This window comes from Manacus vitellinus, unplaced genomic scaffold, assembly GCF_001715985.3.
Source record: "Manacus vitellinus isolate BGI_N305 unplaced genomic scaffold, ASM171598v3 scaffold_4_pilon, whole genome shotgun sequence".
In the NCBI taxonomy this organism is placed as follows: Eukaryota; Metazoa; Chordata; class Aves; order Passeriformes; family Pipridae; genus Manacus; species Manacus vitellinus.
Genome location: NW_021940604.1, coordinates 873,936 through 889,995, shown reverse-complemented (window position 1 = coordinate 889,995; position 16,060 = coordinate 873,936). Strand labels below are relative to the sequence as shown.

The window sequence follows — 16,060 nt, the reverse complement described above, 5'->3', positions numbered from 1 at the left end:
CAATGATATATTTACTTTTGGTATTTTTTTTAAGAGACTATTTACAAACAAAGTAACAAACTTATACAGTATCCCTTGTATTAAATGTAGTCACCGGGAGCATGATTTATTTATTTAGACCAGAGCAGACTAAAGCAACAATTCAATTCCAGATTCCCCCCACTGTTTTTATAGTATGGTTGTTCTGACTGGATGAGATTATATCATTGGTATGAAACTAAAATGAGCAAACTTAACCAAATTGAATAGCTACTGAATAGTTAAATTGCTTCCTGAGAGCCGTTTTCAGTACCCATCCACATTTTTTTCCCTGCTGAGTTTTATGTTTTGTTTTGCAAGGGAATATGTGTCTATAAATGTAAAGGTTCACTTTAAAGGATGCTGATGCAGCTGTTTATAATTTTTACTCAGAGCCTGTGCATTAAAGGGCCACATTTACCTTCTGCTAAGATGTTAGAGGCTTTTGTTGTTGCAGATCTCTAACTTCATTATAGAAATTATTTAGAATGACCCATTCCTTTGTCTTCCTTTCCCTGCTTTTCTATCTCTCTACCCTCCTTCTACACATAGTACAGACAAGATTCATCATCCCCAACTTAGACAACTAAAACATATCTGAGCTGGAGCTTTGTCACTCTATGCTCCCTCAGGCAATAATAAAGAAAAATAAAAACACTTCAAGAAATTTCATCTCCTCTTAAGACAGGCAACAAAGTTTGATCAGATTTATTACTTTTGCAAATACATATCTATATTTATAATGACAAAAAAGAGGGTTGCTAGCTCAGTCTTGTAAGATTGACTAAAACCAGCATGCCTAAAATTAGGTGAGATGAATCTGACCTCAGGATTCATATTATTATCCTTTAAAACGACTGAAAGATGGAGTATAGAAAGCACGGGGTACCAAACTTATTCATCTGCCAAGATACCTGAAGAAAAACCTTAGAAGCACTTACAAGAAAGACCTATTATATTTTTCCTAAATAATACACTAGACTCCATGACCACAGTAGAGGAAAAATCCAGTTATTCTTAGCTCTAGCTGTAGCCCCTGCTGGGATTTTCTGGGGGATATTTTGCATCATTTTGCACATGGGAATAATCAGTTCACAAATGCATGCTAGTTGTAACAGTACTCACTAAGGGTACCAACTACAGTTTAGGAGAATAACATAGAGAATATTCCCCATGTAATTTTTTTCTTTTGCAATTCACACCTTTCTTTGAACAGATGAAAGTTAGATTAAGTTCAATGCTTGAGACAGGAACTGTGCAAGCTGCATCACAGCAACATATCAGTGTTTGTTTTAAGCAAGGAAAGACTAATGTTGAAGGGTGTTTAATGTTGCCTGGCATAAGTTAGTTTCCCAAGCCCTATGCAAGAGAGCAGACAGTCAGTCCACATTTTTTCTTACTGATCACCTCCTTTTGACCTTGTGCTTACAAAAACCATGATGTGCATTCATATTTAATTTGTTATCTATTGGCTCCAACAACACAAAAACACCTGATGACAGCCTGCCCTGTACCTCTGTCAGTCACTGGCTGTCTAACAGTGGTACTGCAGCAGCCAGAACTGCGCTAGCTCAGGCCACACCACAGGTGACAGATCCTATCTTAAAGCAGGAAAACCCTGGAAAACAGACAGAAAAAACTGCATTTGTTGGAAGGCTTAAAAGTGTGGATATTTTCAGGGAAACACTGTACCTAACTGCCCTCCTCTTACCTAAATCCGACAATTGGACACTCTTTACAGATGTTGCACTTGGCCTGATGTTTCGCTGTTTCTGCAGCTGCCACGCGGTGTAGAACTGGTAGCCACACCATAGACTGTGGTTCTAAGCGCATCCAATCTATAAATTGCTTTACAGTTATTTCTGGCTTATTGTGATTCTGTGGAGAGAAAGAACCCACATTCAAATTAAAAAAGAATAAATAATAAAATAAAACAACACAACAGCACACACCCAAAAGCAAATTTTCCTTAGAATTCTATGGAAGAAGACCAAACAACAACCTGTGTTAATCCTTACCATGACAGGTTCATCCAAAACCATTTACAAGACACAAGAAATAACCTTGATCAACATGCAAATAAAGAAAACTAGTCAGTCAGTAAGACTATAGGAGACTGAAACAGCTATGATAGAGTAAACAGACAGTAATAAAGGTGGAGGACATAATAAATGAGTAACAGAGTCCCTTGTAAAGCTGTCTGTGAACTGAAAGGACTTGAAAAATAAGTATGAGCATGAAAGGGAAGCACTTTCTGCACCTCAGACATGCTAAAGACATGGTTGACTTTTGAGTTAAGATCGATGACAAAATGCTAAATGTCAGTAGTGCTTGCATGTGCCTATTGATTGCCATTAGACTCATGTAATTTTTTTATTATGCTTGGAGCTCACAGTATTCTTTCTAGTTAGCACATTAAACACACACACAAATAGCAAACAGGCAGGCACGTAACTAATGAGAAAGAAATCTCCCATTTTATAGGCAATTGCTGCAAGAATAAAGCAGAGCTAAAGTATTAACGTGATTGTTTTAAAAAGCAAACAAACATGTCTCTACATTTTCTTTAAATTGTAACCACTAGAGAAGCCTAGCTGTAAAGGTATTCTATTCATCAACTTTGTCAGCAATAAGAACAGAGGTCATATTTCTGAGCTCACTGGAAGTAAAAAAAACAAAGCTTAAAAATGAAAACTATTCTTAAATGGTAATGCATGACAGAAGGAAATCCCAGGCTTCTTAAACTATTTATAGTCCAAGTTGATTTTTGCCAGTAAAAGGGAGAAGCATGAAAAAAACCCACATTCTTTCCTCACCAAGAAAATACTTGGCTGAGAACTGTCATGCAATTGCAAATTTTGTCTATTCTTTTTTAATTACCAGAGACTGAACTTGAGCTATTTGTGTGAGATGAGGGGTGCAACCTCATTATCAGTATAACTGTAATAACACATCAAGTGTTTAAATGCTACCTTGCTAGTACCCCCTCACCTATAATTGAATAGCATGGGAGATGGGGACTTAAAGATCATTCCTCTGTCTGTCACTAACAAATGAACAACTGAATATTTCAGTATGACTTGAACCACTCAAGGCCAGTTATAGCTATGTCAAGCATCATCCCTTATTGTCTGAAGCAGCAGTGTTAAAACATAAGGGAAAGTTTTACATGGTTAATGGGTCAAATCAACTTCCATAAGTATCTACTAAATTATTCATAACCTGGACAAACACACTTCCAATTCTAATCACCTGACTCCAGAAATTAATCTAATAGTTCTGAAAAAAGCTAGTGCAACTGCATTTTTCAAAGCACTGGACAAAAAAGTAGAAATGTCTATGAAAGAATGGCAAAAGAAAAATGCTCTAAAAGGTCCCTAAAATCTTTAATGTTTGATTCAATAAACTCCAAAATATCCAAGTCATTAATTTTATACACACCACAGTGAATTTTTAATCCACATACAATTTCTGATGATGTTCAAATCAGCCACTTTCACAGAAATAATACACAGAAGAAGTATAGCTATCAATAGCAAACAGTTGGAGCTTTAGGCATCCTTGACAAAGTCAGTTAGTTGTGTTTCATTACAACATCCTGTTTTTAATTCTCATCTTTAAACAGACAGATGATCCTTGCAGCCTCATTAACCCCTGACATGTAGTGTGGGGCTGAACAGCAGGATGCAAGAGCTTAATTCCATTCTGATCTGCTGCATAAAGGCTCATGATATATTAATGACTAAGCTTGAAGTTTCATGCAAGTGCAAGCTCTTTTGTCAGTAAAATAATTTCCTGGTTCATAAGGTCAAAAATTACTACCAACATCATTCTCTTGTTCTGTTGAGATTGTGTCTTGTTCCAGCAGGGAAAAGCATGTTGTTCTCACAGTATTAGTTTGCTTTGAACAATGCAAAGCAGGGTAATTGACTGCTACAAAATTTTTTAACAGCTTTTAGAGCTGCAAACACTGTCAAAATCACAAAGATTTATATATTCGTTTGGCTAAACATAATTTGTTTCATCCTGTCCTAAACCATAAACCATCTTTTACAGCCGCATTTTCACAATAACTTCCCACACTTAGTTACAGGGGCATATTCATTTCTGTTCAAAACTCAGTGGATGTTTTAAAAATTCCTCTCTTCTTTTTACATCACGTACAAGTGAATCTTTAGACTTTCCAGAGGGGTTTTTTTCTCATGAAGGTCTTTATCTTACCTGTTGGAAGCAGCTGCGCACACTGGGTTCAATGTTGCTCCCACCAAAGGCTGCCACTTCACCAAGCTGTCGTGGGATCTGGATAGCATCGTGAAGCAGAAGACCCAGCTGCCTCTGATCACACATTTCTGTAGGGCCAGCCACCTCCTTGAAGAGGTCTGCAACATCAAAAAAAGGCATCGTATCATTTCATTTCCACATACATCCCCTTTCATTCAGTAACGCTGCAGCTCGAGCTTTTAATATTTTTGTTATAGTCATAGTTACATGGCCACAGACCCATTTACAGGAGCTTACCTTAATTTAATCTTGATAACTTTCAATATGTTTTCTTCATTTGTAACCATACAAATGAGAAAAATAAGGCCAAATGAATGAAACTATACAGCTTCTTATGGCACATGGTAGCCAGGAAGGTGATTTGAGGCAGCCAGCACAGCTTCACCAGCAAAAAGTCCTGCCTGGCCTTCTATAATAGAGTGACTACATCAGCGGACAAGGGAAGGGCTACAGATGTCACCTCTCTGAACTTCTGTAAGGCCTTTGACATGGTCACCCACAACATCCTTCTCTTTCTACTGGAGAGAGATGGATTTGATGGGCAGATAAGGAATTGGTTGGATGGTCAACCAACAATTGGTTGATCCAGAGGTTAGTGGTCAATTGTTCAGAGTCCCAGTGGGCATCAGTGACAAGTGGTGTCCTTCAGGAGTCTGTATGAGGACAAGTGCTATTTAATATCTTCATCAATGACACAGACAAAGGGATCAAGCATACCCTCAGCAAGTCTGCAGATGACACCAAGCTGAGTGGTACAGTTGAAGGGATGCAGGTGCATCCTGAAGGACAGGATGCCATCCAGAAAGACCTGGACAAGCTTGAGAAGTGGGCCCATGGGTATCTTACGAAGAAGTACAAGGCTGAGTGCAAGGTGCTACACCTCAGTCTGGGCAACCCCGGGTATCAATACAGGTTGGGGGATGAAGGGACTGAGAGCAGCTCTGCCAAGAAGGACTTGGGGGTCCTGGTGGATGAAAAGCTGGACGTGTGCTGAGAAGGTGTGCTTGCAGCCCAGAAGGTCAACCGTATCCTGGGTTGCATCAGAAGAAGTGCAGCCAATAGGCTGAGGGAGGTAATTCTGCATGCTCTGCTCTGGTGAGACCCCATCTGGAGTGCTGACTCCAGCTCTAGGGTCCCCAGCACAGGGAAGACATGGAGCTGCTAGAGCAGGTCCAGAGAAGGACCACAAAACTGATCATAGGAGAGATATTCCATCCCTCTGAAGAAAGGCTGAGAGAGTTGGAGTTGTTCACCCTGGAGAAGACTCCAGAGAGGCCTTATTGCAGTTTTTCAGTACTCAAAGGGGGCTTATAAGAAAGCTGGAGACAAACCTTTTTAGCAGGGCCTGTCACAGTAGGACAAGGGGTAATGGTTTTAAACTAAAAGATTTAAACTAGTTATAAGGAAGAAATTTTTTACAATGAGGGTGGTGAAACACTGGAAAAGGTTGCCAAGAGAGATGGTAGATGCTCTATCGCTGGGAACATTCACAGCCAGGTTGGAGAGGGCTCTGAGTAACCTGATCTAGTTGAAGATGACCCTGCTTATTGCAAGGGGGTTGGTCCAGATGACCTTTAAAGGTTCCTTCTAAATCAAACTATTTTACGTTTCTATGAAGAATGAAATATTTCAAAAATCCATATCTTATGCTAAAATCTATGCCATCCTTCAGTTGGCTGGGGACAGAAGCACATTTGCTCTGAAGAGAGACTAGAAGTTACCACGAGTCACAACTGGCCATGTGAAATAGCTTAAAGCAAGAGCAGCAGCAAGAAAGACAACTCAAGCTTAACAATAATCACATTTTCTTCATGGATAACCATGTCTGCTTCCATGTCCTTTCCCTTTACTGATTCCACTTTCTTAAGGTAGGTGTCAAGCCCTGCAGTATAAACGGATGAACCAGGATGACTGTAACAACGGAAAAAATGGATGCTGAAAGGGATAAAGAAAATTGTTCCAGATACAGGCACTGGGAGGGAAGATACTGCTTGTACCTACAGTCACAGTTAAGCACTGAATTTAACCGGCAGGCCCGTCTGCAGTACAGATATTATTTCTCAAGTACTTTCTTAACACATTTCTTAGATTGGATAATTTTAATTGTTAAAGTGTTCGGCCAAAATTTTTAATATGTTTCTGCCAATAATTTTGATTTATGAACTCCATAGCTGTGAACATTAACATTTATTCACAAGATTCATCTTTCCTGAAAACATCTTAAATGCTGAGTTTATCAAAGAAATATTTTTAAATTCTGTGAGTGGTACAAATTACAGAAGAAATGGAATTAAATTCTTATGTTCGTTCCAGTTGGCTTTTACATTGTCCTTTTGCACTCAGTAGCTGGCTTGGATTAAAACTTCAAGTAATCTTAAAAGAAAAAAGAATCCATTTATACTATTCCCCTACTTTTTCATGTTTCCCACCAGAACAATCATTAATAGATTATAAATAAATGAAATTTGAAAATTCAGTCTGACTGCACTTCTGATTGAGAAAAAGACAAGCTTTGTTCAGAAACACTCAAGAGTAACTCTTATTACACTGCGTAAATTGTTTTGTCCTTCATTTAGAACAACTGTCAAGTTTTGTCAGCGTGCTTCAGATAGTCTGGTCATACTTTATTTCTTCTCAAAGGAGGTGGAAGCAGAAGAAAGGATCTTCACAAAATAAAAATCCAGATGGCTGAAATAATTTTTAGAGTTTGTCATATTTTTCTCACCCCTTTCTTGCCTAGTCAAACAGCAGCTACAGCATCTTCACCACTCAGTGTTGAGGAAAAAAACCACCACAGACAACAGTGGTGACAGAATTAGTACTATCCAGCTGCAGGCTTGTCTTGGCAATCTCTGATCCTGGCTAGCTTCTTCAGCTTAGGTCGGCATAGTTTTTCAATTTTTAAGAGTCAGCTTAAAAAAATTGATAGTATAAAAAAAAAAAAGGAAAAAAAGAAAAGTTTGTCTTATTCTGTTTGCATCAGTCTACAGTGGAAACAGGCATTAAAAGAAGAACAAGTCATTAACTGCTTGAGCTGGGAGGCAGGTGAAGTAATTTCCTAAGCCCTAAAACTTCAGTTGACTATGGAGCTGGTAAATAGACGAAAAACTGTGTGACAGGAGGGGTAATAGGCAGAGTGATTAGCTAGGAGGAAACCAGCAAATACCTTTGAAGAACTCAAACTCCTCCAAAACACTCCACTTGAGTTTTATTTGTTTAACACCAGCAAGTGCCATAACCAAATGCAAGGCTATGGATGGTATCCTCTTTTCCCAAACCCCTCTAGTGTGGCACACAGGAGCAGAGGCTCCTAAACTAAAGGTATAGAAAGTGAGAATGCTCTTGCTATCTGGCCTACCTACTTCAAATAACCCATGAACTGTTCCCTGGCAAAGGAGGTACGGTAAGAGCAACTCAAGTGGTAAATGTATTGGAGAACAGCCTGTTTTAGCTCTGACAGGGACCACCTGGACAATATACTTGCATCAGTTGGAAAGGGGACCCCATAAATCACCCACCAGCAATGATAAAAGCCATAAACTCTTGTAAATGGAGTTTGTTAACATGCACATAAATATTAAATGAGTTTCAACATAAAACACATTGACATTAAGGTTAAACTGTATAAGGGACTCTATCAAAGGACAGGAAAAATGATTGAGGGAGCAGAGAAATGATTATTCAGACCTGAGTCATATAAAAAAACATACTAGGAAAAAAGGAAGTCAGTTAATCTTAAATAAATTCAGCCTCACACTCGTATTTTGAGGATGACAGCAGTGGGACTCAAGCTGCAACTCAGCAGGACAGCTTGAAAAAATGTACTTAATGGTTGATATAGAAAGGGATACTTGAAAATGTTGAAAAGTTTCATTCCTACCAAAATGATAATAAGATAGTAGAATGATGTCCACAACATATATGTTATGTTGAATTGTCACAAACAGAACGTACATTCTAATTTCTTTTTTTTTTTTAACTACCAAGTTCCAAATGGTTTGAAAATTAACAACATAAACTTAACAGTTAAAAATTCCCACCACATTCCAAGGATGCTGTACCTCATTTGAAAACTGAAATGCTTTGCAGATAAGATTTCTCAAGTAGCTCTTCTTTTTCATCTCAAGTCATACAGTTTTTGTTCATTAATAATTTAATGATTATTAATTTGATTTGGGTCATATGACTCAAAATCTACAAATCCACACACTATAAAAAAATGAAAAACTTCATATGGTTTTTTCTGTTTCTGCTGCCAATTTGGGCTTTTGGTATTAAAAATGAGTCCAGGTAAGAGTGAAATGCACACAAATGCATTCTGATGTAGCTCACAAGTGACCCTCCTGGTCAGAAGGGAAAGGAGAGCATAACATGGATACAACCAGACCAGGGCATTGGCCTCAATAACAGAGAAGAAGCCCTAGATTCCTTGCCCTACAAGAACAGATGTGAAGCAGCTCACAACAACTGAATTACTTTTGCAGGTCCATTTTTATTCTCAGGAACACCCAGGGACGTGCTTGAAATTAAGCACGTCTTAAACATTTCCAAGAATAGGTATTCTTTAATTGCAGCTTTAGTAACTGGGACTTTTAATTAAAGATCCATTCTCATGTCAACCCTGAAGTCTACAATCCTAAAAAAGCAGCTTAATTAAATTAAAAAAAAAAAAAGTCACAGAAATTTCCCTGGCAAATAATTTTTTAAAAATGTGACAAGGGAAAAGATTCTACCTACACTGTAAATGAACATACAATTAACAAAGTTCTTATTTTTGATGAAAATAAATGTGACTGAAGGTGGCTGTTAAAACAAACCAAAAAAATCAAACCAAACCAAACCAAAAAAAAAGGGATTAACATGAGAGAAAGAAAAAAGAACAAAAGTTTGATTTCCAAAAGAAAGTAAAAGAGAAAGATGAAAGTCAGTTGTACTGGTAAACTGAAGTTACTGACCCCTGCCAATTTATTATATTATTTCATTAACCTGTGCTGGTTTCAGCTGGGCTAGAGTTAATTTTCTTCACAGTGGCTAGTATGGGCCTCTGTTTTGATTTGTGATGAACACAGGGCTGATAATATGAGATGTTTTTGTTATTGCTGAGCAGGGCTTACACAGAGCCAAGGCCTTTTCTGCTTTTCGTATTGTCACAATGGCAAGGAAGTAGGGAGAAGACAAGAGCTGGGATAGGTGACCCAAACTGACCAAAGGGATATTCCAGACCATATGATATCATGCTCAGTCTATACAGTGGAGGGAAGAAGGAAGAAGTGAGGGGACATCTGGAGTGATGGTGTTTGTCTTCCGAAGTAACAGTCACATGTGATGGGGCCCTGCTCTCCTGGAGATGGTTGAACACCTGCCTGCCCATAGGAAACAGTGAATGAATTCCTTGTTTTGCTTTGCTTGTGTGCACAGCTTTCCCTATTAAACAGTCTTTATCTCAATCCACGAGTTTTCCAGCTCTTACCCTTCCAGTTCTCTCCTTGATCCTGCTGGTGGAGGAGGGAGTGAGTGGCTGTGCGGGGCTTGGTTGCTGGCTGGGGTTAAACCATGACAAAATCAAATGTCTCAACAGTCCTGAAATTATGCCTCAAAAGTCTGGTCTCTAGGAAGTCTGAACACCTGAGCAGACATTCTGCTCAACAGTTTTACAAAAGAGTGAAGGGTTCATCCAAAAGATTTTAAAACAACAAACTTGTCTATTTTACTACCAACCACTCTAAGCTTCTCCAAGGCTACAACATCTAAGGCACAATCTGTGCTCTGCTAAGGGTTTCAACCACAGCTGTATGATGACTGTCACTCAGAGGAGTCTGGAATTGCCAACGCCTCCTAAATGGTTAGAAGAAATATAGCCAAAAGGAGAAGCAAATTTCAGGAGTTGGTCTGAGAAAGGGAAAAAATCAGATGGCAGATAATTCATATTAAGCACCCATGTTTGGGGGTCCTGCTCTTTCTTCCAGGTCACTGACTTTCTTGAAAATACTTAGGATTTCCACCACAGTTTTCACTTAAGGATCTGAAACCTCAGTAGATAAAACAAAATTTCTCTCACAAAGAGATGATTAGTAGGGTGTGACAAAATCAAAAGAAGCAAAAGAGCTCACACCAAAGCTTAGGTTTTGGCACACAGCTGGTGCCAGAGGACCCCAAAACACTGACTGCAAAGCCACTGCAAGCCAAGAACCAATACCTAACACTGTTACGTCCTTCCTTCTTTAGCAAAATTTTTTTCAGATTTAAGAGGTTTTCTGGTGACAATCTTAAGGTTCATAAGGACAATGAAACTAAAAAAATATATCAAAGCTCCTGATCATAGGAGTTACAACAACAAAAATATTCTCTGCTTCGAGAACCCAAGCAACTACTTTAATTTCAGATGTATTTCAGATTGAAGTTATGATCACTTGGCACAAAAGTCTTCTGAGACTTATTCTGTACTAACTTTTTTAGGACTTTTCAAAGTAATATTCAGAGAAAATAGTCCATGCTATTAACACAGATGACGTAAAATCTGTAGCCACAATCAGCTGTGACTTCTATTTTACTACTAAATACAAAGCAACAACACAAAAATTAATCAGACCTAGTAATTTCTTTGTTCTACTTCAGTGCCTGCATTTGGTAACTGTAAACATACTAATGTATTACCAATAGCAATTTCATGCAAGTTTATTCTCAGGTTTTGGAGTTTTTTGAAACCATCTTTTGACAGTGTAATCAGTTTGTTATCCACAACCTAACTGACTTCTGTACTTTAGGAAAGCTTTTTATTTCACACTAAATGGTAGATTACTCCCTGAATTGTCATTACTGAACAAAGGTATGTCCGTCAACCTTCTTCAGTTATGGAATAATTCAAATATATGTCAAGTGACATAAGGAAACTAAAAAACCCAAAGTCTCAGTATGCCATTCAAATGTCAAAATATGTCCCAATGCATAAGACACATACTTTTGCTCAATGTTAATAACCAAGATTGTAAGATTGCCCACAAGTGTTCTTAAGGAAAGCAGAAATTTTTGCAGAGCTCAAAGGTACATGCAGCAAATTCACTCTCTATAAATTTTTCATGTGTTTCCAAAATGAACCAAGGAAATACTGCAAAGAACAGCAATTTTAAGATGAATGTGCATAATATGTAAATGTCCATCACATAGGATGCTCCAATATAATGCTTCATCTTTTTTTCTATATTTGTCAGGGGGTTTTGCCACAAAGTTACTCAATTCTCCTCTGCTCCTGAAATTATTTTTGTGAAATATTTTTATACTGCTTAGTATTTCTCAAGCTTGTGAGGTTCCTTAAATCAACATAATTCAAACTTTCATTGTGCAATTTTGGCAGAAAGCACATATATCAGAAAACCATTTTCAGAGTTCAGATCATCTTTCTCATGGACTACTAAATACAATTACTGGATTTTGATGTATTTCCTTGCTTTACCAGCCATAGAAATGTGATGCAATCAGTACTGACTTGCTTGATTTTTCCCTAAACAAAACATACACACACACACAAGAGAGAACAGAATTGGTCAAATATAATACTTCCCTAGCTTCCACATGGCTATGTTCTCCTTTTCTTTTGGGGGCTGCAGTACTGTGACTTATGACAAAGCAGAATTGACATCAATACTTTCCAATCAAGATATAAATCCTACTTTCTCCATTGTCAATGATGATAATGACAACAATTCTGTTTTACTTACACACAAGAAAACTGCCATGTACAGGCATGAAAAATATTTTACTTCAAATTTCACTGCAATATGTGTTGTCATTGTACATGACTTAGTTATATAGAGTATTTTGTAAAACTTCCTTACATCTGTACTTCTCTTCCAGAAGGCCCTTAGAAAGAGACATCAAGCCAATTTTCAGGGACTGCACTCGAATCTTTCCAGTTCGGCCACTGAAATTATAAAGATAAGACAATTTAATAGTTTAATTTTATTTCACTCCAATTCAAGTCTATTAAAAATACAAAGATATTGGTAACTTCTACTTCAAATATACTTCAAATCTCAAATAAAACCCCAAACCACTACAAATCACATTAAGAATTGTTCCCTTACAAAAGCTCAGCTTGCCTTCTAAGCAGTTTACACACATTATTCCAAAGGACCAGATGATTAGCTCTGTGAAGCTCTTAATGTGATTTGATAATGTGATATACACAGAAAAAATACATGAACACACAGCAGGAAAGCCTATTACTCAGTGTGAAACAAAAGGACTGCAATAAAACCAAGTTTTCATATCACAGCAATTCATTCTCTTTTTTCCCTTAATTTTTGTCTTTTATGTTTAAAATGCTCTGATATATATGTAATATCAGGACATAAACAGGCAACCACATACACTAATTCAACGATGCAGAGCTGTTGTTCTTTCTAAGTAATGTAATTTCAGGCTCATCTTGTTCAACATGAACAAAGTATCTCCAAACTCAAAAAGCAACTTGAGAACAGGTAAGCGGGTACCAAAGCAAGTAATGTTAAGCCTGCAAGACAAACACTGCTCAAACACATACTAAAGCAAAAAACCCAGGTTACACGGAAAAGGACAATTTTAAAGTTCAAAATATCAGCAAAGAAACATATTCTTATGAATTTTTTTTTCTTTCAAAAGTCAAAAACCATGACAGAATTTGTCTTCAAATCAGACGTGGCAAAAAGAAGTCATAATAATAGTAGTCAAACTGCACATATTGCCACATAAGGTTAGCTGGCTCCTTAACCAACAAGTAAGATAACACTAAATTTAATATCACATCAAACATTACTTTGGTCCTTTCTGTCACACAGAAGTGATATATACGTTAATTAATTTGGGAGTGGCTGTTACATATCTCTTTTCATCCTATCCATTCAACATATGGCCTGCTGTCTGATTTACTTCACAAATGTTGTGCTGAATACAAAATTATTAATTTATTCCTGGATTCTTGATAAATTAGCTAACCAACTTACAATATTAATGCATTTTTCTTCACAACCATCACCTAATCTAGTAAGACTAGACAGCATTATCTTCTCCATTCCACAAGCTGGAACAGTGGTACAGAGAAATTATTGCCAAATTAAATCAAAAACACCCATTACTTTTAAGACCTAGTTGGAAAATCAGGACCTAATTTTCCAGAATGTCAGAAAAGTGCCATCTATTTTATATATTCAAGCTTAGCTTCACATTACCTCTTTCAATTACAGACACTACATCATTCTGGTACATTTTACCATCTAAATGGTTCATTTTACACCTTCATAGAGGTATTTACCCATTCTTTCCTGTGTAGGGTTGTCTGTGCTTTAACCTTATATTCATCAAAAAAAATAAAAAAAGCTGAACATTCATTTGGGTTTGATTTAACTCAGGACTGACTACATCATTTGTTTATTAAAGACATAAACTTAGAAAAACTTTGCAGCTAAAAGATCAGGGCTTTTAGCTCTCCACATCAGGTATGTGGAGGCTTCAAGCTTCTCTTGATTTCAGCAGATCACTGTAGGATCTGTGAAAAACTTTCTTCACACAAAAAGCATTTTCTCAGAAAATTATACAAATAATTACAAAGCCTGCAATATTTTTCCAAAGAATAAGGATCACTGAAAAATCAACAGAAAACAAGATTAGCAATATGAAGTCCAGAGGGACCCTATGTCCCTGGAGGAAGAGGAACAATAGCATAAAAACACCAGGTGCTACCAAGGAAAACTAGAGAATGAAGATAAGCCCACTACAGTTCAGACTTCTCTTGTCAAAGAGCTCTCAAGCCCTAGTGTGGTGGTTTGAAAAACCTTTTCTCTGAGGTAGTAATGGTTTGCCCCACTGATAATACTGGACCAATCAAAAGTCCATGTGCGCCCTACGGAAATTATATACCCGCAGAAACGGAAGAGAAGGTGGTGAAGACAGTTCAGAAGGTAGGTAGCCATGATCTGAGCCACAAGGAGGCAGGGGCCAGTGAGTCCCTCTGGGGGCCAAGGGCCCCCAGCCCCCAGCTGAGGCTACAGGAGACCTGGTATAGTGTCAAAGCTGGACTGGGTCCTGTAATCAAGAGCTGGAAGAGTTTCCTTACTGTCAGCAGCAGCAGAAGGCACTGAAAGCAGCAGCGGAGCAGTCCTGAACAGAGACAGCGATGGCTAAAAGCCAAAAGATAGTCAGTAGCAATGAGATAACGGGAAGCCGTCTGAAAGACGCAGAGATGTTCCTGCAGGAGGGAGAGCTGGCAACAAAACAGAGGAAAACTCAACAGGGTTGTTTTGGGGTAAGACTGTATCACTTTCTCAAAACCCAGAGACCTCCTGAAGAAGAGGGGTGAACTTCCAAACCCTTAGGGAGTCCCAAAATGCAGCAGCAGCTAGAGAGAGAAAGGAGTTGAAAAACTCAGAGTCGTCCTGAGAGCTGAACCAAGATGGAATGCGGAGGAGGTGGCCTTGCCCTCCACTGCTGCTACCATGCTGGTGAGCTGAGACAGAGCAAAGGAGCTCTGGTAAGACTGAACTGAAAGCTGCCTTAAATGCTCTAACCCAAGAGAAGTGAAGGTCTCCAAGGAAAATCCCCAGAAGGCTCAGGCTCAGGGTTGGAATTTCCACAAAGTAAGAACAAAAATCCTGACTGCCATACTTAAATCTGCTGCCTTAGAGAAATGAAAGACACTAACCAGTGCCACAAAAAACTGAAATGAAGGAACTGTGGCCTGAGGAGTGACAGAAAGACTTTTCCCTTTTCTTCTTAGACTTTTATTGAAGGAAAAGAGGAATTTACTTAATGTAAATATATATTTGTATCTAAATAAACCTTTGTAAATATTTTCCCCTTTCCCCAATACCGAATAGTTGTGTTTTGTCTGAAAACTCTCCACATGAGGTGAGGAAGAGATCAAGTCCATGCCATCACTAAACCCTCTCACAGGGGCAAATTGTGAGAGGGGTTTGAACTTAGAAATTGGATTCTTGGGAGTTTCAAGCCACCACACCTAGACAACACTGACACTGCAACTAAGGACCACCAAGGACTGCAGCTATCAGTTATCTACATAGCCCAGCAACAGAAGGCAGCCTGTTAGATTAATGACGGTCCCCATAGGTGCCTCCTCTTGATCACCCACATTTTCCTGCCCTACAGACAGCCACATGCTTCCCAAAGTCTTCTTCCTGCTATCACAGCCTGCTAAGCTTTTCTCACTGAGTGCTCTATGAATCAAAACAGCTATCATCAACACGGGGGATGCAATTAGAGTACATGCAGAAAACTTCCATCAGCTACTGTCAAAACTGGGGCATGAAGTTAAGGCTGACTGAGCAGGTATCTCATCCTTCTCATTCCTCAGAAGTTCAGATTTTACTGAAATGAACACTCTGATAAGGCCTGGGTTATTAACTCGGCCCGGTGTTAGAATATGCCAGGTGTATCAGACTCAGTCTGGTGTTAGAATCTGCCAGGTGTATCAGAGCAATGATAAATAACAAAGCTGTAATTCTTCAGAGAAAGATTGGGCCATAGAGAATAATCGTGAAAGACAGTTTTGATCATATGGAAAATGTCGGCATATATACCACAGATAGCCTTCCGAAACTAATGTACCAAAGAAATTCAATTTAGAAGAAGGCATTATCAAAAGTATCCTAACACCAAAAACAAAACAAAACAAAACAAACAAACAAACAAAAAAAACCACAAGAAAATTTAAAAGTTGAGACGTGGGAAGTCAGCTAAACATGATAAAATTTTAAAAACAGTGCACGTAGAA

At 38.2% G+C, this 16,060-nt stretch overlaps 1 protein-coding gene across 4 annotated transcripts in view; it reads right to left on the bottom strand.

Moving 5' to 3' along the window:
* Positions 1-16,060, bottom strand: part of UTRN (utrophin) — a 366,848-nt gene that overhangs the window by 38,518 nt on the left and 312,270 nt on the right. For all 4 annotated transcript variants that reach the window (XM_029962891.1, XM_029962892.1, XM_018078025.2 and 1 more), the window contains 3 exons: positions 12,132-12,217; positions 4,240-4,397; positions 1,730-1,896 (listed from right to left, as the gene is read on the bottom strand). In XM_029962891.1, the coding sequence (XP_029818751.1) occupies positions 1,730-1,896; positions 4,240-4,397; positions 12,132-12,217 (411 nt within the window). The remainder of the gene's footprint in view (positions 1-1,729; positions 1,897-4,239; positions 4,398-12,131; positions 12,218-16,060) is intronic.